This window comes from Desmodus rotundus, chromosome X (genome assembly GCF_022682495.2).
Source record: "Desmodus rotundus isolate HL8 chromosome X, HLdesRot8A.1, whole genome shotgun sequence".
In the NCBI taxonomy this organism is placed as follows: Eukaryota; Metazoa; Chordata; class Mammalia; order Chiroptera; family Phyllostomidae; genus Desmodus; species Desmodus rotundus.
The window spans coordinates 4,542,816-4,570,804 of record NC_071400.1 but is presented as its reverse complement, the minus strand read 5'-3'; the positions used below and the strand labels follow the sequence as shown (position 1 = coordinate 4,570,804).

The 27,989-nt window shown below is 43.3% G+C and overlaps 1 protein-coding gene across 1 annotated transcript in view; it reads right to left on the bottom strand.

Annotated features, from left to right (window-relative positions):
- MSN (moesin) overlaps positions 1-27,989 on the bottom strand; it is a 69,348-nt gene that overhangs the window by 10,988 nt on the left and 30,371 nt on the right. The window contains exons 2-5 of the mRNA XM_024555322.4: positions 16,593-16,676; positions 6,120-6,215; positions 2,047-2,321; positions 552-635 (exon numbers count right to left, since the gene is read on the bottom strand). Coding sequence (XP_024411090.1) covers positions 552-635; positions 2,047-2,321; positions 6,120-6,215; positions 16,593-16,676 — 539 coding nt within the window. The remainder of the gene's footprint in view (positions 1-551; positions 636-2,046; positions 2,322-6,119; positions 6,216-16,592; positions 16,677-27,989) is intronic.

Genomic DNA, 27,989 nt, shown 5'->3' with positions numbered 1-27,989 from the left:
TGGGAAAGGGGATGGAAGGCAAGCAGATGATGATGAACAGAGCACAATATGAAGCATGAGGTCTGAAGTTCACAAGGAAAGTAAGAGTGAACTGAACCTTGCTTATCCTCTAGCATATCAGCTGTCACAGAAGCCTCTTATACAGGCACATTCTTAACAGAGCCTACATGGGGTGGTGGTGGCAAAATGACAAGACTTATTCCTCAACTACATAGCCCCCAAATGGTTTGCCATGAGAGAGCTCATTCCCTGCTACTTACTTGGGGAAGAGCCTCTAGTGGCCCAGATGCTCCCTGGGAATCCTAAAGGACCCTATATTTTGTTATGGTCAAAACTGTTTGGGCTATCAATTGCCATCATCCACAAAAAATATAGCTTTATAATGGTTCTGGTTATCCTTCTATCTCTAAATTCCCCTGTACAGTATATTCCCGTCTCTCTCTTTCCAACATCCTCCAATGTTCTTAGTCCTCTGCATGTTATCCCCCAGAACCAACTCTCACTCTCCCTGCAAGGGCAGTGGAAGCCCACAGTTGCTAGGGCAGGCTTACCTGAGCATGCCCCTATGCTCCTCATGCCACACCTGGATCCGTTCCTCCCACTGGTCCTTGTTGAGCTTGTGTTGTTCCAGGACCCTGGAAAGACAATGGGTAACGAGTAGTTAAAGCACAAAGCCCAAACTGCAGGGGTTAAGGAAAGCCCACTTATCTCTCTAAGGCATGGATGCAAAGAGGTTGTAGAGTCAGCTTACTGAGGTTAAACTGGAAGCAGACTTAAATTATAGCAGGAGGTATTAATTAGACATAGGGGATTGCCTAAGAGGTAGGAAAGATACAAGAATGAGTGAGCAAGCAAAACAATGGTAACACCTTCCTTTATACCTTTAACCAGAAAATCCAATAATGCTGTGGTCCCCAAGTAGAGCAGTAATGTATCAAGAGTCTGTTCTGACTTGTGTGGCTAAGAGTAGGGATGGGTCTCAAAGAGGCATGCATATTTTCCTCTAGATCTTTGTGGAACCAACAGTTTGTGTTTGTGAGAATACTGCTAAGGAATGAAATTATAGCTTGTGGCTAGAGAACAGAGAACTGAGCCCAAATGGCTTTGGGAAAAACTAACAGGCTCAACCTCTCGGATCTAGATCATAAACAAGGCTTTTTTCAAATATGCCATCTCAGACATCATGACAGCGACTCAGGTGGAGTCCCAGGGCACAACTAATATCCCCAATACTTTCAGGTAAGTTATGCATATGCCACAGCTCCAATGGGACAGAGGCCCCCAGAATGAAGCAGAAGTTTTCCTTCCAATCCAAAAAAAAAAAAAAAAAAAAAAAAAAAGCCTATGAAAATGGCCATTGAATGCAGTGGCAAAATAAACTAGGGTTAAAAAATCAAGAGACTAGGGTTCCAGGTCTGGCTCTGCCCCAAATGAGCTGTGAGATATCAAGCAAGTCAGTGAGAACACCTCTGCGCCTCTGTTTCCTTAGCCAGGAAATAAGGATAATGCCTGCCTTATTTATTTTGTGTGTTGTTGTGATGCTAAAACAAAAATAATGCGTGTTTTGGAGCACTCACCTTTGAAGTTTACAAAAGCAGAAAGCTCTGGCCACTGATTACCATTATTAAAAGACTGTTTGAGCTACCCATGTCCCTGGCTTGCATATTTCTCTCTCTCCCCTGTGAACCTCTGATATAAGAAGTCTAAGTCAGTAAAAAGTGTTAAGGAAAATGGAACCAGGGAGAATAGAAAAATCAATTCACCTCTGGTTCTCAATATAAGAATTTGTTTCCAGGGTAATGAAGTTCCATAATCAGAAAAACAGAGGGTGTGGCAGGAGGGAAGTTTTTTTATTGTGGGAGCCCAGGAAACAACAACAGGGTGTGGTGCCATATGCGAATGTGCTACTCTGACTACCATAACAACATGGTCTTCAGACAGACCCTAGCAGGAAGGAATATATCTGGCAGCCCCTGTGTAATAGGAATTGATCAGCCTTGGGCCACAAGCCCTCTGGCCAGGGCAGACAGCCAGGTGCAATCTTACCTCTGTGGAAGCAACTTGTCCCCTGCCAAGTAACCAGACTTGTGAACTTCCTTATTGAAGTCACCATACTTGGACTGGACAGCATAGGAGGCCAGCAGCACAGCAGTCTCAGGTGGGCAGTAAATATCATCATTGAGAATACCCTCCTTCACTTGCAGGAAGAACAGGCGCTGTGTGATATCCTGGATCAATTCCTCGGATACATCCTCAGGGTAGAACTTGGCCCGGAACTTGAAGAGCAGGGGGCTTTCCTTCCGCACATCCTGGGCAGTCACCTGGGAGCAGCAAGGAGTTATGGGTTCTTAAAAAATAGACTTTGGGGTGGGAAGAGTGGCTGTAGGGTGGGGAGAAGACACTGAAAGTTCATCAACCTGGGTAATCCCAAAGAGCCAGGGGGCAACTGTCCTAGTAATTCAGAAAAGAGACAGATTATTTTCATTGGGGACTCAATCCCATGTTCACAATTGCTCTCTGTTGAGCATTCATTCTTGAAATGAAGATGGTCACAAGCTCCCAAATCACCATCATCTGATAGTACAAGGTCTGTCCAGGAAAACTCCAGCTATTGTTTGTTTGGGTTTTTTTTTTAATATATTTATTGATTATGCTATTACACTTGTCCCATTTCCCCCCCCTCACTCCACTCCATCCTGCCCACCCCCTCCCTCCCACATTCCCCCCCTATAGTTCATGTCCATGGGTCATACTTAAAAGTTCTTTGGCTTCTACATTTCCTACACTATTCTTACCCTCCCCCTGTCTATTTTCCACCTACCATCTATGCTACTTATTCTCTGTGCCTTTCCCCCTCTCTCCCCTTCCCACTCCCCTATTGACAACCCTCCATGTGATCTCCATCTCTGTGGTTCTGTTCCTGTTCTAGTTGTTTGCCTAGTTTGCTCTTGTTTTTGTTTTAGGTGTGGTCGTTAATAACTGTGAGTTTGCTGTCATTTTTACTGTTCCTATTTCTTATCTTCTTTTTCTTAGGTAAGTCCCTTTAACATTTCATATAATAAGGGCTTGGTGATGATGAACTCCTTTAACTTGCCCTTATCTGAGAAGCACTTTATCTGCCCTTCCATTCTAAATGATAGCTTTGCTGGATACAGTAATCTTGGATGTAGGTCCTTGCCTTTCATGACTTGGAATACTTCTTGCCAGCCCCTTCTTGCCTGTAAGGTCTCTTTGGAGAAATCAGATGAAAGTCTTATGGGAACTCCTTTGTAGGGAACTGTCTCCTTTTCTCTTGCTGCTTCTAAGATTCTCTCCTTCTCTTTAATCTTGGCTAATGGAATTATGATGTGCCTTGGTGTGTTCCTCCTTGGGTCCAGCTTCTTTGGGACTCTCTGAGCTTCCTGGACTAGCTGGAAGTCTATTTCCTTTGCCAGATGAGGGAAGTTCTCCTTCATTACCTGTTCAAATAAGTTTTCAATTTTTTGTTCTTCCTCTTCTCCTTCTGGCACCTCTATAATTCGGATGTTGGAACGTTTCAAGATGTCCTGGAGGTTCCTAAGCCTCTCCTCATTTTTCTGAATTCTTGTTTCTTCATTCTTTTCTGGTTGGATGTTTCTTTCTTCCTTCTGGTCCACACCGTTGATTTGAGTCCCAGTTTCCTTTGCATCACTATTGGTTCCCTGTACATTTTCCTTTGTTTCTCTTAGCATAGGCTTCATTTTTTCATCTGGTTTTCGAACAAATTCAACCAATTCTGTGAGCGTCTTGATAACCAGTGTTTTGAACTGTGCATCCGATAGGTTGGCTATCTCTTCCCCGCTTACTTGTATTTTTTCTGGAGCTTTGAAGTGTTCTGTCATTTGGGCCTTTTTTTTTTTTTTTTTTTGTCTTGGCGCGTCTGTTACTTCAAGGGGCGGAGCCTTAGGTGTTCCCTGAGGCAGGGTAACGCTGGTTGCTGTGCTGTGACAGCTGTGATGCTGTACATGGGGGAGGGGCCGAGAGGGAGCAATGGCACCCGCTCCACTCTCCACCAGACTCCAATCTTTCACTCCGCTACCCAAAATCAAACTGGGCCCCTCTGCTGCTGGTTCTCCAGTGGGTGGGCTTGTGCACGCCCTAGGCCCCTGTGGGTCTCTCCATTGACCTCTCCTGTGAGGCTGGGAGTCTCTCCTGCTGCCACCCCAACCCCCACGGGTGTTTTCAATCAGAGGTTTGAGGCTTTATTTCCCGGCGCTGGAGCCCTGGGTTGAGCGGTCTGCTTTGCTCCCCGCCGTTTGCCTAGTTTATCTTTGCGCAAATGTGGGGCCGCAGGGTCTGCTAGTGCTCCGACTGCCTGCGCCATTCGTCCCACACTCCGCCAGTCTCAGTCCCACCACAGCCATGCGAGTCCTCTCCACCCTGGTGCCCATCTCCACCCCTCCTAACGGTCTGGATGAATGTTTATTTTTTATTTCCTTGGTGTCGGACTTCCTTGCTGTTCGATTCTCTGTCAGTTCTGGTTGTGCGAGGAGGCGCAGTGTGTCTACCTACGCCGCCATCTTGGTTCTCAACCAGCTATTGTTAATATAAGGAGAATAGTTTGTGTGACATAGATGTAACTTGGCAGCCGAGGAGAGTGGACTGGAATGTGCATGCATTAAAAATGACAAGAACAACTTCACTGTACTAGTCAGTGCGGGCAGTAGATGGCGTTGAGTGAGCATGTGTACTGTGTGGTTGTCGCATTTAAAATGACTGAGCAAATGGAGCAAAGAATCTGCATCAAATTTTGTGTTAAATTTGAAAATTTCTCTGCAGAAGCTATTCGGATGATTCAGAAAGCCACAGCTATGGGCAACTGGTGATTGGCAACTTCATCACAACAACATGCCTGCTCATCTATCATACCACGTGCAGTTTTTTTGAGAAACATGAAATCACCCAGGTGATTCAGCACTGCTACAGCCCAGATTTGGCACCCTGCAATGTCTGGCTTTTCCCAAAACTAAAATCACCTTTGAAGGGGAAGAGATTTCAGACAGTTGATGGGATTAGGAAAATACCACAGGGCAGCTGATGGAGATTGGGACAATTGTGTGAGTTCCCAAGGTGACTCCTTTAAAGGGGACTGAGGTGGTGTCCTATGCACAATGTTCCCTGTATCTATATCTTCTTCAGTAAAAGTCTCCTTTTCATGACTGGATACCTTCTGGATATACCTCGTATATCTAACTGCCTGAAAATTCTAAGTGGAGGCTTAAAAGAGGTCCTCTTTTAAGTCTCCCCCAATTCCACCAATTAGGAAAGTAAAGACCAGGATGCATGACTAAAGCCTGGGAACTGGCTAGGTAAGCAAACAAACTAGGTTGCCTTTTAAAGCCTGAAATTAGCTCCTAACAGTTCCACATTTCTCCAGCAAAAGTCTCCAGTCTTTGGGAAAACAAGACTGCCAGCCAGAAGGTGAGGCACCAATCCTCTAGACACAATCAATGAAACAAGCCACAACACAGAATGGAAACCTCCAAGGTCAAAGGCAGCCAGTTTGAGGGTATTGAGATGAAGCACTGCCATGTTCCTGCAGAGATGCTACTTGGAAGTGGAGAGCTTGAATGGACCTATACTCAAATCCTCGCATTTGGAAATCAATTGAGATAGAAAATGAAGAAAGAATATATGTATCGGATTCAAGCATCAATTGACAGGTTGGGAAAGAAAGAAGATAAGATTATGAGATCTTTGAGATTCCAGTTCGAGAGTATGTGACTCTCTTTTTAACAAATTTCCTAAAGCCCATGAATTTGAATAAAAAAAAAAAAAGAATACCAATCTCCTCCTGAAGAACCAATAGCTATGTTATAAAATAAGTCAAAGTTCAAGACAAAGCTCCCAGTAGGAATGGAATGATATGCTCCTTCTAGGACCCTGATCATTTTTGTTGTGAGAAGTCAAAGTGGAAACAGTACAAGAGCTTTGCTTTGGCTGAGTCCTCTGCCCTTATTTTGATCTAGTGGTCAACAGATGGCCCAGTGAAAAACACAGCCCTAGGTGCCTTGGATTTGCCAGCTAGCAGATGTTACACCCCCTGAGCAAGACCTGGAAGAGGAATGAATTCCAAACCCGAGAGTGGGGTAAGCAGTTACCTTCTTATTGAGTTTCAGCCAAGTGGAGAAACCCTTAGTGTCCTGGTATTGCAGACCAAAGAACCAAACTTCCCTCAGGCCAATCGTTTTCACCACCTGAAAGAGAAAACACAAAACAACCACTGATTGAATGGCTAGCCTGTGCCAGGCACAGAGGACACAAATGTGGAGCCCAGTTGGTCCCTAACCTTAAAGGACATAAGGTGCCCAGGGTCTAGAAAGAAAATACACTTGAACAGCATTCAAGAAGTGATGTCAGCATCTCTTTGCACAAAGTACTTCTGAGGTAGGGAATGGATCCGTTATTTATGAGCACTGCCACACATCAATAACTTTGTATCTGTTATCTCCTTTAATTTTCATAAGAGCCCTATGATATAATTACAATTAGGCCCATTTTACAGATAGTGAAAGTAAGGCTCAGAAAAGTAGAGGTTCAGTTAAGTCAGTAGCAGAGTCAGATCTGTTTGACTCCAAACTTATTCAAATCTAGTGCTTTCTGCCACTTCCCTTCCTCTATTATGCTGTGCAGCTTCCCACTCCCAGGATGAATTAAACGTTGAAGGTAGAGATTGTTGGCTTAACTCCTGCATCTTGTTCCCCTGGGTTGCTCTTCTATCTTTAGCAACTAAAAATAATGCCCACAACATTCAGACTGAGTCCCATTTACAGTGCCCCAAGAAAGAATGTTTGATGAGACAGAGCAAGGACTGGGTATCTATATCCCCCAAAGCTGTGCTGTGTCTTGGGTCTGAGATGCTTCTTTCCAGCCCTGGTTAGAGCCCAGTCATGATTTCTGTTACCACTCAGTTCAAAAGTGGAAATGAGGGTGGAAACAGAGTGAGTACCTCAGTGTAGCAGCTGAGGGGCCCCCTGATGTTCTGGGCCTCTTGGCTGAGCAGTGGGAAGGAAAGAGGGGCTGGCCAGGAGAAGACAGATGGGATCTGTTTTCCAGTCCCTTACATTAGCATGTTAATAGTTCTGGCCAACGGCTGAAACCCAGCATGCCTACCACTAGGGATGAAGGCAATGAAGCTGAGCCACATCCCAATGAGGTCATGCTGGCATTGGGTAGTCTTCTTTATCTTCTATTTTTTGGGTGGGGGTGGGGGCAGGGGAAGGGTGGAAGGCAGTAAGGGTGGAGGGGTGAGATGAAGCAATTTATCTGGAGATAGAAACAGGGAACTAGGACACAGTGTTGCTGACATCCTTCCCTGTGAATATATCACTATCTCCCCTCAAAATGCACAGATACACACACCCCTGTACTGTATCCACAAAGTTTCTAGTGTGCTTCCAAAGCCAGGACCCATAGTCATTCTCAGAACTTACAATCTAGAGCTTCAGAGACCCCAAGGAAAAAGTACCTAATATATATTAGGTACCTATTATATATGTCAAGTAGTGAACACTGATACCCTGAGACAGCTATCATATCTCCATTTTATAAACAAGGAAGCTGAGGTTTAGAGAGGCAATCTTTCTAAACCCATTGACCCTAGACTAGAATCCTGATGTGCATGACTCCAAAACCTTTACCCTTTCCTCTCTAGCATGCTTCATCCTAATGCCAAAGGCTCATAGGAGCTTAGGAGCCCTAGGGTTCTCAACTAACTGCTATGTCTCACTTTTAGTACAGATATCCCAGCCAGGTAATGAAATTTGACCATCTATCTCTCCCACTAGGTTCCATCAACAACCACTTTGGGGAGAAGCCACATTCCCAAGTCATCAACCTTCACTGCTCCCTGGGGCAGTAAATACTGATGACCTGACCTTTCATATCTTAAAACCGGTATCAGGAAACCTGAAAGTCTCACTTCTGTCTCCATTTCGCTGTGTGATCTCAAGGTAGTACATTTCCCCTCTGAACCTCAGCTTCCCCATCTACTACAAGTGGTGTGACATAAATGGCCTATTTCTTCTCTCAAGCTTTATCACTCTATTAATTAGGTTTTTGTAAATAAGAAATACAATCCCATTTCCCATCTACCTCTTGCTGACTTAGGTAACCAGGAGCATGTTTAGAAAAGATGAAGTGGGCATGGAGATGTGAGGACATATCAAAAGACTTCTGCGATTCAATGGCAAGGTGAATCCCTGAGTCTAAGCAAATAAGCATTAAGAACTGCCAGCAGGTTTTACATGGAGAATACGTAATGTAATGTTGAAATGTGATACTGGCTATTTTTTTTGCAGAGGATAGAGGATGAGTGTGTAGACAGGAAAGATTGTTTAAAACACCTTTTATCTCACCCTAGGTATAAGATAGGGACCAATTAACAGTTCTAATGGTTTTCCACAGGGTTGCAGTTGGATAGTGTGTCCAGATGCAATCAGTGAGAAGAAGTATGTTCCAGTACATAAAGAGACCCACCAAAGATGCTGAAGATCAACAAAGAGGACCAGGATACTAGGTTGCAGAGTGAGAGTAGAACAAACTGGGAACAGAGCTGGTAGAGCAGTAACTGGTCCTTACCTGTGTCAACAGCTCCACTGCAGAGGCTCAGAGACCCCAGAACTAAAAAGGGGTACAACAGGCACAGACTGCACAACCAGTCCCACAGGTCCCAGGAGTGAGCTCTTTAGCCTCTTTTTGTACCAGATTATCTAGTTCACTAGTGAGATTGGTAAAAGTGTGATGAGAGGAGGATTTTGGGTGCCAAAATAGTTCCAGGACCTGGAGTATCTCTAAGTAAAAGTTGGACAAAGCAATAGCTAAAGTGCTACCCCCCAAAAATAGATTTCAGAATCAGTAGGGAATTTTAGTCTCTCTAAGCACAGTGTCTTCCCTTATAAACATAGAGAAATCAGATGAATATAAATTTTGTACTCCTTAGTCTCCAGCGCTTGCAGAGATGAGCAATGTCTCTCGCCATACTGAAGTTCCAAAGTGAGGAAGTAAGGGTGTGTGTACGGGGAGGAAATATGATCTGAAATCAGAATTGAGACTGAAAAAGAACAAAGGATACAACAGATGACCCCTGGACCCTAGACTATAAGGAAATCTCAAGCCTTGGAAAAGAGGCCAAGCTTTGGTTCCAGGTGAGACGTCCACTCCAGAGGCAGGAGAAACCTCATTTACTAATGGAAGAGCATATCTAGATCCTGGTTCCAGGAACATCTGTGGCTCCAGTGACTAGGATCCTACCCTTCTACTCTGAGAAATGGCTCTACCCCTGAAGAAAAAAAATTCTTTCTTGGCTCCCTTTGACCCCAGACAGCCAGCTCATCTGGCCTGAGCTAGTAGTTCTCAAAGTTGCCAAGGAAGAAATCCCTAAGCAGCATAAAATAATGGATGCATATATACAAGGGCCACAAGGAGGGAGCAAGGATGGGGGTGGTAATACAAGTAGACAACTGCAAGCCAGAATTTCTTTCAAGCCACAGGTTTAGTCTTAATCGTTTGTGCAAATTTTACATTCTACAAAATTTTAAATCATTATGTTTTAATGAAATAGATATCATCTACAAGTAAAAGTGGTGTTCCAAGATACTAAATCTCATTCATTCCACAGCTCTGTGTACCTCCTAGAACTGCCACATACACCTAGAGGGACTATAGCTTCAATTTGTAAGACACTGGCTGTGGATTCTATTCAGCCCCACAGTACAAACCCACAAAACAGGCTGTGGAGCACTATAGGGTCCAAGCAGCATAAACTTGAAAACTGAGACCCAGTGAGAAGAAGAGATTTGCCTCTGAGAAAATACTCCCTAATTATCAGAAGCATCTGGATGTAAGAAAGAACCCCCTTCTGCTTCTCTTTTGCATGTGAAGCCTGCCCATATCTGAAGTCTGTGGAGGAAAGGGGAGATCAGGTCAACTGTGGAGCCCAGAGTACCCCCTCCCTATACACCCTATGAATCTGTCTGAGTAAACAAATTAGTGATGTAATTTGCCACTTCAGAAGCCCAGAAAAGGATCAGGAAGCAGTGCTGGAGCCCCGAGAGGAAAAGTGGGTGAGAAATTATGTGCAAAACTGCGTCAATGCCCAAACACCTGAGGCCCATTGAGATCCCATTATCGGCTTGGCAGCAGCTACATCAGCCACCCACCTAAAAGCAAATCAATGCACAACTGTAAAGTTCCAGGAGGGGATGCCACCATTGCTACTTCTGCTACTCCACACTGCCTGTGTTCAAGTGGCCACCTGCTGTATAGCATAGAACTCAACTAGAGTTCTAAGTTTAGGGACCAAACTTGCATCTACTCACAATGGGAACAGGCAAAGAAAAGGTAGGTCACAGAGGACACAGCTGATAAAAGGAAACTGGAAACAGTATAAGGCTTTGTTCAAGGTCTATACTATTCCCTAGCTATCTGACCTTAAACAGATCTTTTCCCCTCTCAAAGCCTCAGTTCATCTATAAGATGGAGACACTACAATTATAATAATAGATATGAGTTATTTTATAAAATCAAATGCAAGAAAATGAAGAAAGGGCTGCTGCCTTCAATGCAGAGTCCACAAATAGTAAGGATTTTACCGAGCCAGAAAAGCTTATTTCTCATAGCTCCCTCTATCTGAACTTCCAGAGCAATTTCCACCTACTTGTTTAGTCCATAATAAGAACTAACATTAGAATGCTTGCTATGTACCAAGTACTTCACTTATTTTTAGATTAATTAAGACCACAAAGATGTCTGAGATTAGAATGATTACCATTTTATTGAGGAAAGTAACATCCTAAGAGGTTAAATGAGCCATCCAAGTTCACACAGCTAAATAGAGCAGGAATTTTCAACCAGTATGCCACAAGAATTTTTAAGACATGCAATATCTGACTATTTAGTCAGGGGCACTGACCTCTTTTCCCTTAGACTGTCAAATAAAAAAATGACAATAGCCAATACAACAATAGCTGTTCACTGTAAATGAATCAAAATTATACCTATTATACCTATTTTTGTCAGATCAGCAAAATCGTATTTTTTGCAGTGTCACAGAATTTTAGTAATTAGTTTATGTGTGCCATGAGATGAAAAGGTTGAAAATCAATGACATAGAGGGATCGAATTTGAACCCAAGGACAACATGAAATCCCATGCTCTATACGCCAGCTCTATACACAACCTGAGCTGCAAAGGCATTTTTTTTTTTCATTCTATCTGGGAGAGTTGCATGTACTTTCCTTAAGGGCAGAGATAGTATCTGATGGACCTAGAGATCTTCCCTGGGGCACAGTAGGCCGTCAGTCAATATTGAATCAGTTAATGAATAGATGAATGAATGGATGCTCTGAGATTTCATCTCCTTTCTACAGCTCAAAACCTTGAAGGAAGGAGGCAGGTGAAATTAGACTAGAGATACAGCTACAGCCCCTGGCTGGAGAGGAGCCAAGCAGAGGATTTTCAAAGAGGAATTCGTTGTGGTGGCACTGCCCCCTAGTGTCACCTAGGTACTCAAGAGCCCTCAGAAGAACCTCAGGCTTTAGAAGTGGAGGTGACAATGCTGTTACAAAACGTTCTCTCCCCTCCCTACCTGTGAGCACACTGATAAGAAACAAAGGTAAACTGGAGGAACTAGGGGCCTCAATCCCGTTTCCCACCAGTCCTTGGGCCTCCTCAAGCTATGGCTTCTCATTGTTGCCTGTTATTTATTGCTGGTACCAACGAGGGTGCTTCCTCTCCAATTGGCTTCCTCTCTGGTCATCAGCCAGGTAATTGCTAGGTTTTTGGATGGCCCCAGAGCTTTTGTCAACTCCTCCAAAGGAGTCCAGCTCCTTCCTCTTAGGCCCAGTTCTATCAGGAGGGCTTCCTTGAATGGTCAGTCTCAAAGGCCAGACAGAATGAACTTCCTCTCTTATGCCTCAACAATTTAGTTGGAGAGATTATAGCTCCCAATAGCCTATGAACATATATACTTCTGTGCATTCCTGTCCTTGGCCCCCAAAGTGCCAGATATTCAATTCCTTCTCTCAGTTCAAATCTTTTTCCTTGTAGTTTTAACCTATGGGGTCCCAGCTCTACCCCTTTTGATTTCACAGAACAAATGCCCTCTGCTTGCTAAGGCAGCCTCTCAGAGATTCCAACACAGAGAACACATCTCCACTTTTTTTCAATTTGTTACATTTATTTTCGAGAAACATTGATTTGTTGTTCCACTTATTTATGCATTCATTGGTTGATTCTTGTATGTGCCCTGACCAGGCGTCGAACCACAACCTTGTGTCATATTGGGATGACGCTCTAACCAACTGAGCGATCCGGCCAGGGCACATCTCCTCTTGCATGTTCTTCAAGCCAAACAGCCTTATTCTCTCTAAACAGAGTAGTGCAGTGGGGAAAAGCTTTATTTTGGGAACTCCATATCACAACTTACTAACTACATAACCTAGAATGTGTTCTTTCATCTGTCATAGAAAGGATCTTTGTGAGAATTAAAGCACTTAAGCCAGGGCTACTCCATAGTAGGTACTCAATAAATGATATTTCTCAAAACGACACTGACCTTCAGGATGGGAAGTCATGAATTTCCTGGTTTTCTCCCTTTCCTTTCCTCCACCAATGAAAGATGAAAATTTCTCAAGGGCTTTCTTTGGGAAGTGGTAGCTTTCAGAACTAGCATACCAATCTATCCAGAGATCCCTACCATCTGGGCTTCCCTCAGAACCACACCCACAGTACGCAAACCAAACCAACACTAACAAAGAATGACTAGGCCTTGGGGCTTTTAGAAATTAATAAACTTCTTTGTTCAAAGATTTTTCTGCCCTGGGCTTTAAATTATGCCTTCCTCACCCTCCACAGCTATTCCCCTCCAATGCAAATGAACAAAGCCCCCAGTGTTGAGTGCAGGGGATGGCGTCATTTGTCTTGAGAAGAGTAGGGTATAAACTAGGGCTCTGGGAAGGAGTCTGGGTAGAATTTGAAGAAGCCTCTGGTTCCCAGCTGCACCATAAAACCCACAATGGCTGATACTCTTCCCTCTATAGCTGCTGCCCAGAATGATACTGCTTTCTGAACCAAAGGGCCAAATAGCCTTCGGAGCATACAGACACATTCTCCCTTTTGTCCCACAGACATTAAGAAGCCTGTCCAGTAGGAGATGCCCTGCATGCCAGGTATCTTCCCCTCCCTCACACATATGCCAACTGCTAATCATACTCGTGAGGTATTTCTTTCCTTTTTATAGAAGGAAGTCATATGAACTCCAAACAGTGGATTTAGAAATGGGAAAGGGATGTAGAATGCAGAAACAAAAGCTGGAGATAAATTTTTGAAAGATAACCATAAATGGCAATAGATGGAGACTTGATTTGGTATGGTGAACACATAATACAGTGTACAGATGACGTGTTGTGGAACTGTGCACCTGAAACCTGTATAATTTTGTTAACCAGTGTCACCCCAATAAATTCAATAGAAAGATAACCAGACTTGAGATCAGTTAGACATTGTACAGATGGGTAAACTGAGGCCTGAAGAAGAAGAAGGTTTGTGTAAGGTACCAGGAGAGTTAGCAGTAGAGCCAGGCCTAGGGCCCAAGATTTCTAACTTTCTATCCAGTGCCCTTTGCATTTTACCAGGCTGTTCCTTTAAAAAGGTCTCCAATATAAAACCTGCATACAAGCCCTGACTGGTGTGCTTTAATGGGTTGAGTGTTGTCCCACCAACTGAAAGGTCACTAGCTAGATTCCCAGTCAGTGCATGTGCCTGAGTTACAGGCCAGGTCCCTGGTTGGGGGTGTGCGAGAGGCAACCTATCGATGTTTCTCTTGCACATTGATGTTTTTCTCCCTCTCTGACTCCCTCCCTTTCTCCCTCCCCTCCCCTCTCTCTAAAAATAAATAAAATCTTTTTTTAAATAATAAAAAAAATTTTAAATCATAAAATAAGACCTGCATACAAAGGGAGAATGCAAAGCCTTAATATAATCAAAATGCACTCATTCCAGGCTAGCATTGTAATCACCTGCAAGCTATGTGAATGTCGGCATATTACTTTAATTGTAGTAAATGCATGTTTAAATGTTCCTCTAACTAGTCTGTACTTTCACAAATTAAAGATTAATGATTACCCTTCACTATTACAAACAAAACAAACTCCAGAGAGCAAGCAAGTTCCAGCTAAATTCAAAGTTGGATACTCTGAGGATCTTCAAGCCTGTCTCCCAACTCTATCTGATTATCAAGACAAGAAGTATCATGGCATTTGGGGGCTAGCATTTGGGTGCTATCATTTATTACATCTCTACTACATGATGGATGCTTCACATAGCACTTGCTTCCCTATTTGTATTTTCTTATTGTCTTTCTCACCCATTTCTAATTTATCTTTTTGAATTTTATGTATCCTTATAAACCACTATAACAAGTTTTTTTTTGGGGGGGGGTAACAAGTGATAAATAATATACTCATTCATAACCTCACAAAAAGCCTTTGAGGTAGGCATTAGACCAACTTTTTTAAATGAAAATGCCAACCAGGAGAGGTTCAACAATTTTCACAAGGCCTAGCTAGGAAAATGAAGATTCTGTATCCTTATCTGTAAAATGGGGCCAGTACTAATTTATACACTCAAAGGAGTTTGTGATAGTCAAATGATAGGGTACACAAAATGCCTGTCACAGTACCTAGCATACAGTAAGTCTTGGGCAAATGTTAACTCTTATCTATATCAGCCATAAAAAAAATTTTCTGTCTACCATGTGATATCAGGGACCCAGAGTGGTATGCCCTACCAAGCTTTCCTCAGATATCTAGCCATCCCTTTCTTCTTTTTACAGGGAGACCTGAACAGAAAACAGCCCTACCCTGGCTGGTGTGGCTCAGTGGATTGAGTGCTGGCCTACGAACTGAAAGGTTGCCAGTTAAGATTCCCAGTCAGGGCATGTGCCAGGCTTGCAGGCACTGGTGTGAGACGCAACTGATTGATGTATCTCTCACACACTGATGTCTCTCTCCCTCTCTTTCTCCCTTCTGTCCTTTCTCTCTAAGAAAATAGATAAATAAAATCTTAAAAAAGAAAGAAAACATCCCCTTACTATCTCCATCCTCTCCTTGTCTGCCCCTCACCAGTCAGGGATATTCATAGGAATAGAATTGTTTCATTTCAATATAACCTCTTTTGTGTTCTTCCTTACCCTTCCCAATATTAGGCAAGTTCTCAGACTGTAGAGGGACTCTGAGGGCAAAGAGAAAAGGAAAGCAAGAGTGCCTGGAAAATACATCAAGGTAATATGTGGTCCTAACATCCTAGACAATGTCAGAATGGCCCATCTGGAAGAATCCCAGCCACATTTTCACTTCTGAAATTCTGGTCACAGAAAGCAAATTCCCTTTGCCCCTGGAGAGACTCTGAATGCTAAAAGATTCTGTGGCTCCCACCTGGCTATTCCATACCACATCCCTTCTGATAATAATGACTTGCAGTGAAGGGATACCCTCTGGGTTGGAGACAGGAATAACCACATCAATATCATCTTCATGGCATGACTACAGGAGATAAAACACCCTCCTATTGCATTCATCATCCTCATGGGTGTCCTAAATCCTAATATTCCTTTGAGGGAAATGTACATAAAGTATACAACCTCAGGGACATTAAGTCAGTTTCTGTGTACTAGAAAACAACAACATAAATGTGACAAAGGCCATGAGGTACAGTGACAAGAACATGGAGTTTAAGTCCCAGCCAAATACCAGCTACATGAATTAAGTTATTTAATTTCTGAGCCTTATCATTGAAATGGAGAAGAGATTGCTTACGTCTTTCAGAGTTCAGAGGAAGGCTTGGTGAGCTAACGTTTCTATTTTTTTATTTTACTTTTAAATTACAGTTTACATTCAATATTATTCTGTATTAGTTCCAGGTACACAACATAGTGGTTATACAATCATATACCTTACAAAATGCTCCCCTGATATTTTAAGTACCCACCTGGCATCACACATAGTTATTACAATACTACTAACTATATTCCTATGCTGTACTTTATATCCCCATGACTATTTTGTGACTACTAATTTCTACTGTTTTAAAAGATTTTACTTATTTATTTTTAGAGAAAGGGGAAGGGAGGGAGAGAGGGAAAGAAACAACAATGTGTGGCTGCCTCTCACGCATCCCCTACCAGGGACCTGGCCTGCAACTCAGGCATGTGCCCTGACTGGGAATCAGACCAGCGAGCCTTTGGTTTCTAGGCCAGCAGTCAATCCACTCAGCCACACCAGCCAGGGCCAACTTCTACTTCTTCATCCTTTCACCTTTTCCACCCAGCCCCCCAACCCCTCCCTTGTTTAGAGCATCTAGCACAGAATCATACCTGACTTGCTTCTCTTTTCTGCCATGTTCATGACCAAGGATAGAATTAATCAGAACCATCCAAGGTACAGGATGCCAAAGTTAAACTTTGCCTTCTTTGTTATTAAGACCTATTTTAGAGAAGCAAGTAGGAAAAGAATTTCCCAGGAAGTAGGCATTGGGAAAAGTGGAAGAGGCTAAGGGGCAATGACTTTGTCCCTTACCTGGTCAAACAACTGCTTGCCGGTGGTGTTGGGCTGGATGGCAAACTCCAGCTCTGCGTCCATGGTGGTCACGCGCACATTGATCTAGAATGAGATCAAAGGAAGCAAGTTAGTTGTCTGGTCTGTGCTCAGCAGAGTCTGGGACAAGTGTCTCTGCTCAACCACATTAGATAGAACTAGGATACTAAGAACCTGAGCAACTTAGATATTGGTGGCATGAAAAGGAGAATATTGGAGTGAACAAACAATAATCCAGCCTCTGCTTCCAACCAGCTTACTAGTGAAGATAAAAAACACAGCAACAGAGCAATGCTTACCAAGGGGCAAACAAAATGAATGGAAATCAGCTTACTATCAAGAGGAAGAAAGTGTTGACTATACTTCTTCCAGGAAGCCTTCCCCACCTACTCCAGCCAGTCCCAAGCCCACAGTGTTCTGTCTCCACCTCTGATTTACAGCCTGGATTATCTGCAGCACTGGTCTTTGGAGAGCCAACTTAAGGACAGGATAAAGAATACTGGGTTCCAAGCCTAGTACTATAACTGGCACTATCTACAACCCTGGATGAGTCTTATTCGTTCCCTGAACTAGGTGATATCCAAGGACCATTTTGGTACTGATGTTTACAGTTCTGTATACTAACTTGCGTTATTAATGTTTCTTGTATTTATGCTTCATTGGCCTCCTTAGGCACTAGAGAGGAAAGAAGCTTCAGCAGAAGTAGGTTGTGTATCACTGAGGTGCTACCAAACTCAAGCCAGCAGAGGAAAAAAGAACAAAGAGAGGCCCAGATTTGTTTTTTAAAAAGCAGGTAGCCACACACAGGATTTCATAGGCACTAACAAAAGTGTCCTCTACCTTTATGAATAGATCCCCTAGCCCAAGTCAATTATAGCTGAAATTTCTTCTGTATAGATTTGTTCCTTTGGCTGAAAACTTGGTAGTTTCCAGGTGGTAACAGTAGTAATAGCAACAATAAGCAGTAGCTTTCATGTATGGAGTCTTACTTCTCAGTATGCACCACCCAGTTTAATATCAATACTCACCCTGTGAAGTAGAGAGTATCATCTCTACAGTGAGGGTGAAGAAGTCGATATCTGTCTAAAGTCACATCACTAGTAAGTGGAGAAGACATGATGTGAATTTACATCTAACTCCAAACCTCAAATTTAAACCAATATGGTAAACACCTCTTACATCAAAGTGTAAAATGTCTTCCATTCAAACGAGTGGATCCAAAAACTATGGTATATTTACACAATGGAATTCTACGCAGCAGAGAGAAAGAAGGAGCTTATACCCTTTGCAACAGCATGGATGAAACTGGAGAGCATTATGCTAAGTGAAATAAGCCAGGAAGTGAGGGACAAATACCATATGATCTCACCTTTAACTGGAACATAAGCAATAGAAGAAAAAAGCAAACAAAATATAACCAGAGACATTGAAGTTAAGAACAATCTAACAATAGCCAGGGTGGGGGTGGGGGGTGGGAGCGGGGACAGTGGGTAGAGGGGATTACAGGAACTACTATAAAGGACACACGGACAAAACCAAGGGGAGGGTGGAGGGGGGGAGGGAGGTGGGTTCACCTGGGGTGGGGTGGAGGGATGGGGAGAAAAGGCATACAACTGTAATTGAATAACAATAAAAAATAATAATAATACAAAAAAAAAAAAAAAAAAAAGAAAAGAAATCATCCCTGACCTGTATGGTTCAATGGGTTCAATGTTGTTCCACAAAACAAAAGGTCGCTGGTTTGACTCCCAGTCAGGGCACATGGCTGGCTTGCTGCTTTGGTCCCCAGCTGGGGCGCATATAAGAAGCAACCAATCAATGTTTCTCTCTCATATAGATGTTTCTCTCCCTCTCTTTCTCCCTCCCTTACCTTCTCACTAAAAATAAACAGTCTTTTAAAAAAAAAGAAATCAAAGTTTTTAAATTGATGGACATTTTACTTAAATAATCTATATGGTACAGACACAACATGACTTGTTATATGATGATACAAAATATTTCATGCCCAGGAAAAATACCTCAGTAATATTAAGTGAGGAAGAGTAAGCAACAAGATCATATGAGCTCAATTTTGTAAAAACTATGCATAGGGAGAAGATTAGAATCACACCCAAGTGTGTTAGGCTTAGTTTTGGGGTGGTGATCTTATGACTGTGTTTTACACTTTTCTAGGATGTTCATATAGTACTTATACTACTGGGGGGGGGGAGACTAAGAATAGAATTGTCAAATATGAAAATCCCCATGGAATGGGTAAAACATTAAGCCTTATCAGTCTTTGACACCTCTAGGCCTTTCCTGAGCACAGGGGTCAGTTAGCGGGAAAGAGGAGGCCAGACAGCCATTTTGCTAGCTAAACAATTCCGATGAGGACCAGGCCTGGGGAACAACTTTGTAAATAAATCTGGCCAGGGAGCCAGGGAGGAAATCTATTTTAGGATTGACAATGGGACAGGAAAGGCCCTGAAGGCAGGAACAAGTAAGGCAAGTACCCCAGTGGGAGGCAATGGGCAAGATTAGCTACCTAGACTTGGTGTTACTGGATTTAAACAGATATCTACTTCTTCACTCTCACCGTGGATTGGCTTTCTGCTAGTCCAATGACCTCCATAGAATAGGGCCTCATAAAGTAGAGAGAATGAGGCCCAGTGGACTGGAATTTGGCCACAACATCTAGCCTCAAATCACCCACCCTTGAGCTGGGTCAGGAGAGACTTCAAAACACCAGTGACTGAGGGAATAGTAAAAAGTGGAAAAGGGACAGTGGGTCTTTTAGTACCTTGGACTTCATTCTTACCTTAAGGTTTCTGTCTTACTTAGAGTTACCACTCCAACACCCAAGACTCAGTGGATACACACAAGATGTTGACTAAATAAATAGTATTAAACAAGGGGATATAAGAGACAGATATTAGCACACAGATTCAAAAGTGGTAACATTTTACATCTTGTGCCATGGACCTTTCTGGGAAGTCTGGTGAAATCTATGGACCCCTCCTCAGAATGTTTATAAATGCATGAAACAAAGTAGATAAAAAGAAGCCAATTATATTGAAATAGTTATCAAAATTTAATATGTACTTCCTTATTATCATTTCAAATAATTACCTAACACTGGGCCTTATTAGTTATTACCACCATAATTTCAACTTTGTGTTGAGCATAAATAATATTCTGAGACATCTATATTAACTAAATTGTGATATAAAAGTACCTTTGACTTCCATTGGTGACAAAGTCACAGATATTGCCATTACTACTTCCCTTTTTTAAACTATATTCATAATTGGAAAAGGGGTTAAAATTCAGTAAGAGGTTAGTGAAAACCAGTATGTAATTTTCCTCCATCGAATTGTATGCTTCACACTTCTAATTAAATCTATGGATCCCATGGAGGTCCAAGGAGTCCAGGTTAAGGAGCTTCCTATAAATTTCAGTTCACCGAATATTAATGGAACACTGTGTGTAAGGAATTATGGTTAGAATAGAGTTGTAGGACCAATCCCTGACCACAAGGCACTTACTGAGTAACAGAAAATTATATAAAGGAGAGACATCCTGCCCTGGCTGGTGTGGTTCAGTGGATTGAGTGCGGCCCTACACACCGGAAGGTCACTGGTTCGATTCCCTACTGGAGCACACGCCTGCGTTGCAGGCCACGTCATGCAAAGGGTAACCAATTTCTCTCACACATCGATCTTTCCTCCCCTCTCCCTGCCGCCTTCCGCTCTTTCTAAAAATAAATAAATACATAAATTTTTTAAAATAAGAGAGACATCCTGAGAAGTCATGGTAGAACAGAAAAAGCCTTCTGTGAAAATAAAACAGGAACACAGTTCAGTGGTATTTGCACTGGTCTCTAAGGATAAGCTGGATTTTGAAAAAGGGAGTCTGTGGGAATAGGGGTAAGAGCACTCAAATATCCTAGGTAGAGAGATGTATGATGGCCCACAAGGGACAGCAATGAAGCAAGCATACAGGCCTACTCCAGGGTGAATGAGGCCAGCAGAGTGAAGAGTGGGCAAGATGCTGAGTAAGCGGAGGGCATTGAAGACTATGCTAGAAAGCTTGGCCTTAATCCTGTCAGCAGTGGACAGCCAGCTTGGAGGTCCTGAGCAGGGTGGGGCAGAATGTAAACAGGGCTTTTTGGAAGAAAGCACCCAGGGAGGAAACTGTGGAAAGGGATGGGATTCCAGGGCCACATTCCACAGCCTAAGAGTTCCCTTTAATTCACACTATTAGGAAGATTTTTCAAGGGATGTCAATCACAGATTATATCAATTTAGCATCTTTGGGGCTTAGCCCACAGGCCCAAATACTGAATTCAAATATTTGTTACAGAAAATGGATTAAGAAGTACAAATTGACAGTTACAAAACAGTCACAGGGATGTAAAGTACAACACAAGGAATAAAGCCAATAATACTGTAATAACTATATTGTAATAATTGTGTGTATGGTGCCAGGTGGGTACTAGACTTACTGGGGAGTTTACCTGTAAGTTACATTAATGTCTAACCACTATGCAGTAAACCTGAAACTAATATAATACTGAAAGTCAATTGTAATTGAAAAATAAATAAATAATAAAAAAAAGAAATGCGTCTTAAATAAATCAATTAATAGAAAAGCACCCAGCCTCGGTTAGGAATAAACATGTCAGAGAGTCTAGTGTTGTCCACATGTCCTCCCTCAGAACAAGGGCTCTTCTAAAGTTCTCAGCAGAGAAGTAATTCTGAAGATGTCCACCTGAAACCAAACTGGAACCTACTTCCCCAGAATCCCTGCTTAGGGTTTCTGCCATTCCACTGTGGCTGCTTCTCCAAGGAGAGCAGCGTGAGGTTTCTTGAATTTCACTGTGGAGACAAGTAATCTTACGTTAAAAAAAAAAAAATAGAAAGAGGGCCAGTGGATTGAGTGCCAGCCTGTGAACCAAAGAGTTGCCAGTTCAATTCCCAGTCTAGGACACATGCCTGGGTTGCAGGCCAGGTCCCCAGTAGGGGGTGCTCGACAGGCAACCACACATTGATGTTTACCTTTCTCTCTGCCTTCCCCTCTCTAAAAATAAGTAAATAAAATCTTTAAAAATAAAAAAGTAGAAAGAAAAGCAAACACAAAGGGACTTCTATTCTTGCCACCACTTAACTCAGAAGAAAATGTGAGTCACAAGGTCAGGGTCATGCATCCGTGCTCCTTGTTTTCTGTGTATTGGAGGTAACGAGGAATAGGATAATAACATAACTGAAACCTAAAGGTGATAGATAGAGCAGAAGTCTTGATCAAAGAAGATCGCTTGGTCTCCCTTAGAGTAATCTGGGACCCAAGTGTGTAAAATGAGCTGCAAGCCACACAGGGCCCACTAGATTCTCACCCTACTGGAAGGGTGTCAAACTCATTTTCACCAGAGGTCACATCAGCCTTGAGGTTGCCTTCAAAGGGCTGATGTAATCTTAGGACTGTATAAATGTAACTATTCCTTAGCAGTTAAGGAGTTGAAATCACATTCGGCCCTTTGAAGGCAACCACGAAGCTGATGTGGCCCCTGGTGAAAATGAGTTTGACACCCCTGCCCTAGTAGGTACTTACTAACCTTTTGGACCCAGCCTCTGCAATCTTAAGGAAAAGAGGATAATCTAGTTTGGAGGGCAAAAGCCTGAAAAGAAAGCCTCTGAAGTCAGAAGTTTTAAGCAGCCCCTCAGCATCTTAAGAGTGGAGGAGCTAGACTGGGTGGGGCAGCATTTCAAGATGGTTCCCATCACAAAACTTAATTCCTGCCTAAGCCTGTCCCAGAAGACTTAGGCACAGACAGAGTTGGTGTACAGACTGTCTCTGGAGAACATTAAGGGTTTAAGGAACAAAAAATAAAGTCTGGGTGTGGTCATGGGGGGTGTCACCCTCCCAAACACACTTAGCCATCCTACCCCCAGCCCAAGAACAATAAATCCAGTGTTATTTACTAAACAATTGAACAAAGACGCTTCCCACACCAAGCCCTTCACTGGACTAACAAGTCTATCACAGTGATCTGCCATCCAAAGTTCTCAACAAACTGGGATCTCTCTTCTGTGTCCCCAGTTGGCTGGTCTAAGAAACAAAAATAACAAGGGCCCTGGCTGGTGTGGCTAAGCAGGTTGAGCATTGTCCCACAAACCAAAAGGTTGCTGGCTTGATTCCTGCTTGGGGTACAAGCTGGGATGTGTGGGCCAGGTCCCTGGTTGGAAGTGTGCTAGAGGCAACCCATCAATGTTTCTCTCTTACATCAATGTTTCTCTCCCTCTTTTTCTCTCTCCCTTCCCTCCTCTGTAAAAATAAATAAAATCTTTTTTAAAAACCCAGGCCAGATGCTACCTTTTCCTTGACCTCAGCAGCTGGGGTACTTTGGTCCACGGGCCTGGACAGCTTCAAATAGTGGACCCTCTCTTTGCCTAGAGCTAGGAACACCCAGGTGAGCAATAGCCAGGCCACAGTGAGAATATAAGGCAATGAGTTCCCTCTGAATAATGTGTTGCTCCTGAACATCACGATGGCTCTTTTCTGGAAAGGAGTTTGGGTGAGACAGAGAAGAAAGCAGAGAGAGCTGAATACTCACAAGTAACTTGCCTGAAGCACAGACCGGTAAGCCAGAGAGAATTGGCATTACTGGTGCCACTTCATGGGTGAGGAAACTGAAGTACATACAGGCAGTTGACATAAGAATGGAAATTAACACTTACTGAATACCAACTATGTGCCGAGCCCCATCACCCACTGTCTCACTTAACATCACTGAAGTCACATTTACTCAACCAGCAAGTAGTGAATATGGGTTTTCTGGACATTCCTGGAGCTCTTTTCATGACTCCACCCACCTCTCTGGCCATGCTGATTTCACTGCTGTCTTTAGACACCACCTTGGCAACTAATTTGGCCAAGGCCCAAACACTTTGACACAGGAAGCCCGGGCACATCTGGGAAGTACTGCTTGGGAAGAGCAGAGCTTATGAGTCAGTTGGTTGAGTCTGAGCTAAATGACCTCACCTCCCCCCATCTGCCACCTCCCCAAACTCCATTAGGGCCCACCCGCTCTGGGCTTTCAGTGCAGCTACTGGTATGGAGAAAACAAAGGAAAGTGGGGGAGAGAGAATAGAGGTAGGACAAGCCATACCAGGGCAATCCCAAAACTCCAGTCTCTTCACTGGACAGAGTAGTCACCACAGTGTTATCCAAACTGCCTATTCCAATTATTTAGGCTGCAGCACCCACCATTTCCTGCTACCAGAACTGGGGTGAGAGCAGGGCAGGGCCTGGTCTGTCTTGCCTCTTGGGATGACAGCACTGCCTCAAGCAGCTGTTTTCCATAAGGAGGAAAACAAGGGTTGCTTTGAATCTCTAGCCTAGGAGACATTCTCTTCCCCTCCCTCTCCTCCTCCTCCACTGACTCACAATTCTCAGCAACTCAGCCTCTTCCTTTTGACTTGGAAGTGGTACCTGAAACAACAGTTACCTGTCCTGACCTCTTCCTACCAATTTCCAAACCGTTACAACTAGCAAGACCTGCCTGGGGTTAACCCTTCCTAGGCCTGTGCCTTTTCTCAGTAGTTTCTAGAAAAGAGAACCACACCCAACCCAACATACACCCATACCTTAATGGGTCAGCAATACCTTCAACCACTCCAACTGCTGCAAAGGGTATGGGAGACAAGGGTCCCCTTTCACTTGCTTTAGCTTAGTTCTGCCCTCTAAAAACTCTCCGAGAACCATTTCAACTGTCAAACAATGGCAGTTGGACACTGTTACTCCTCCTGTTAGCACATATTTAAGGGAGTAATCCCAAACATAACCCCCAAACTACCCCCTCTTAGCAGTGATAACATAACTATGTTGTCACTATGGGAAAAGAGCTCACAGCAGAAGCCAAAGCTGAAAAGGTCAGAAACAGTGAGATTACTTCAGCAAGCTGTAGCTTCCCCAGTAACCCAGCCTTAATTGCAGACTTTTGCTCAATCTCAGGCCCAGGTAAGATCCCCCTCTTCCCCACACATGAAGGTTAGGAAGGAAACCAGCTCCTCACCATTTGTGTCTAACTCCAGGACTTACTTTCAAAATCAACTCGGCCAAACCATACCCCAGGAACAAACAACATCCACTCCCCTACTTCCCACCCCAGCTCATCTTTCCATCCTAGGCATGGGGGCTGCCCCACCACCTCCTTAGCAAGTCATTGCTTCTTTTTACACTTTTTCAAGGTTTCAATCCACTCATCCTAGACTCTCATCTGGCTCCTCCAGAATAATAATACCCTTCTGAATTTCTCATCCCTATTCTCCAAGAGAATAAAGAGTCCAGAATCCCAAACTGTCAGATCTTAAAGGAGCTTCACAGATCATGATTCAAACTCTGCAATATACTGCAGAGGAAACTAAGGTCCAGAGAAGGATAAGCTCTATCTTAAGGTCACACAGCTGCTAGGCAGTATGAGAACAGAAATGAAAAACTTGGCTCTTGATCGATTGTCCTATTTAATAAGCCTACTTAATAGAATCACCCTCAAACTTAAGAAAACAGTAGACTCTTCAGGATAACTACTGTTGATCTGTTTCCAGAGCATCTTCCATAGTCTTTTGACAACGTGAAGAAAGCTGGTTCAGCTTGCTTCCATGAAAAACTCCAAGCTAACAATGCTTGGAAATCTAACTCTCAATAAAGAGCAGGCCCAACTTTCAGGCTCTGAGACATTCATCACCATCTATTGTAGGGAGACTAACCCTTTTACAAAATAGAAACTCAAAGATCTTTTGTTTATAGGACAGCTTTTTTTTACCAAAACTTAGGTAGCAACTGATTGGGAAGGTCCCTGGTAGCAGACATAGCTAAGACCCAAGCTGGAGGTTAGGGAAGGCAGGAATGGAGGTGGGAGGAGAGGGGAGCGCAGCAAGGAAAGAGGCAGGGGATCTGGGGAACAGATTTACACCCAGGTAGCTAAGAACAACATATTCTTCAATTCCCATAAAAATTTGAAACTGCTAAAATAAAAGGAAAGAATCATCATTAAAGTAAGTCTCCCAAACGAGTTAAACCTCTCAGGGGCCACACCCAGCTGGGTCTCAGTCTCTCAAATCAATTTCCTGGTTGACCCAGCCAGCTTCCTGCCTGCAAGTTTCACAGGAGGTACTTGTAGACTGGAAACAGAACATTTATAGCTTGCCTGAAGATGCCTGTTCCGCCTAGAGCACCAGAAGAGGGCTCTATTCTCTCTGGTCAGTAACACATTCCAGCAACCTCCAGCATCACAGCTCTGAAGCACACTGGAGTTGATTCGAGCCTCAGTTTAGGTTCCATCCACTGTTTGTGGGACTTCTGCCCTGTGCTGTGCTCCTGGGTGTTAAAATCTCTGAAGCCATGATCAGTAAAGTATGCCGGGGTAGAGGAAGGCTTCCACACCAAGTCAAGAAGATCTGTTTTCAACCCCAGAGCTAGGCTAAGGCCAGCTTCCTGCCAATCTTGCAGGTTAGCCAACAGCCAAACTCAGTATCTGAGGAACCCACAAAATTGAAGCTCTCATCCCAGAAATACTGATGTTTGCTCTTTGAGGAGCAAAGCATGGTATAGTAGAAAGAGTCTTTGGAGTCTCTTTGACCTTCCTCTTTCTGAAGCTCAGTTTCCTAATCTATAAAAAGTGTCTAATAATATCAACCTTACAACAGGGTTATTGGGAAATTTAAGTTCAAATAATAGACATGAAGGTACTTGGCCCATCAGTAGAATGTGATGATTACTAACCCCTCCTTTTTCAGCCTTATTATTACAAATATTCTACTTCTCAGGAATGATTTAAAACAAAAACCTGTTCAGCCACAGAGGAGACTAAGGGCTGCCCAAGAAGACCTCCAGAGAGTCCTTCTAGCATAAAGGACTCTCACTTTGAGGACAAACTCTAAAATTTGATTGGAATTCTAGTTGATTAGACCATGTGAAATGATGCACATCAAATAGACACACATATATATACTTGCAGTATTTTAAATGTGTTCTCTCTTGAGAGGGAAGGGGATTTCCCTCAAGAAGCAGAGCTGTAAGGGGAGGCAGAATGCAACAGAGCACCTATGCTACCTTGTCCTTTTTCAAATGTGCCTAATCTTCTTTACTTATTCTGGGCCCTGCCTTGCCATTTTCTCCAATCATGTCGTAGCAATATACACAAGTCCCCACCCCCTCAACACAACCTACCAGGACCTCCAAACTCCTTCAGCTGGTATCCAAAAAAATCACAGACTGGGTCTGCAAACTGACTCATCATATTCACCTGGGAAAATATTTAAACTACAGATCCCCTGGCCTCACCCACAGAGATTCTGATTTATTATATGAGAAGCAGAGCTCAGGCATCAGAAGTTGAGAGCTTCAGATAAATCTAAGTCCCAGATAGATATGTGAACATCTGGAACAGAATACAACTCCCTGAACCAACCAGCCACTCATGGGCTGGTATTCACATGGCTAAAGGGATACTTCTGGGAAGGGAAACACAGAAAGTAGAGAACAACTGAGGAGACATCTGGGTTGCTGGGCCTGGAGAAATAGCTGTCCAAAGTTGAATACAGTCAACCTCCACAGAAGATCAGGAATGCAATCAGTTCTGCTACTTTCCCCAAACTCCTCTGCAACTGGTCTCCCTATTTGTAAAGTAGGGCAAGGATTATCCTTGTTGCTCCCCACCTAGTATCATCACTCCCACCACCACAGATATTACTGTGCACTAAAGCAATGTGTCTGTTGTAGGAGAAAACTTTGTGTTCTGAAAACCTTAGTGCAAGGTCCAGCTTCACCAATAACAAGCCATGATCTCTTGACCTTCCCACCTATAAAATGGGCATAATGATGCAAACCTGGCAGAATGTTATACAGTGCTAATGCAGTGTTTTCCAAACTTAACAATCATTTGGGGCATTAGTTTAAAAACCTGGATTCCTAAACCCCACTCCAAAGATACTGAAACAGGGTTTCCAGAGGAGGAGCTCAGGAACTAGTAGTTTTGCTGCAAATGATTCTTATCCTGTGGGAAGTTTAAAGAAATATCACCTGGCACAGATGCTGTTGAGATGAGATAAGGGGTAGGACCAGAGGTCTGGTCTTCTGAAAGGCTTTCTGGCCCAGAGATCCTCATTACAAGGACCTCAAGATTAGGACCCACCAGAGTGGACTCTGCAAGCAGCAGAGGGAGAAGACTTTAAATGACACTCTCCCTTTCCTGGATATTCTAGGAATTTAGGGAAGAGAAGAGACATGGTGAGAGGGCCCTGCATTTGTATACCGATACTCACACTGGTTCCAGTGCACCATTCTCTGCAACTCCTCCTTCAAAGATGTATTGGTAGCTTGAAATCGGCTGTCATGAGGGTA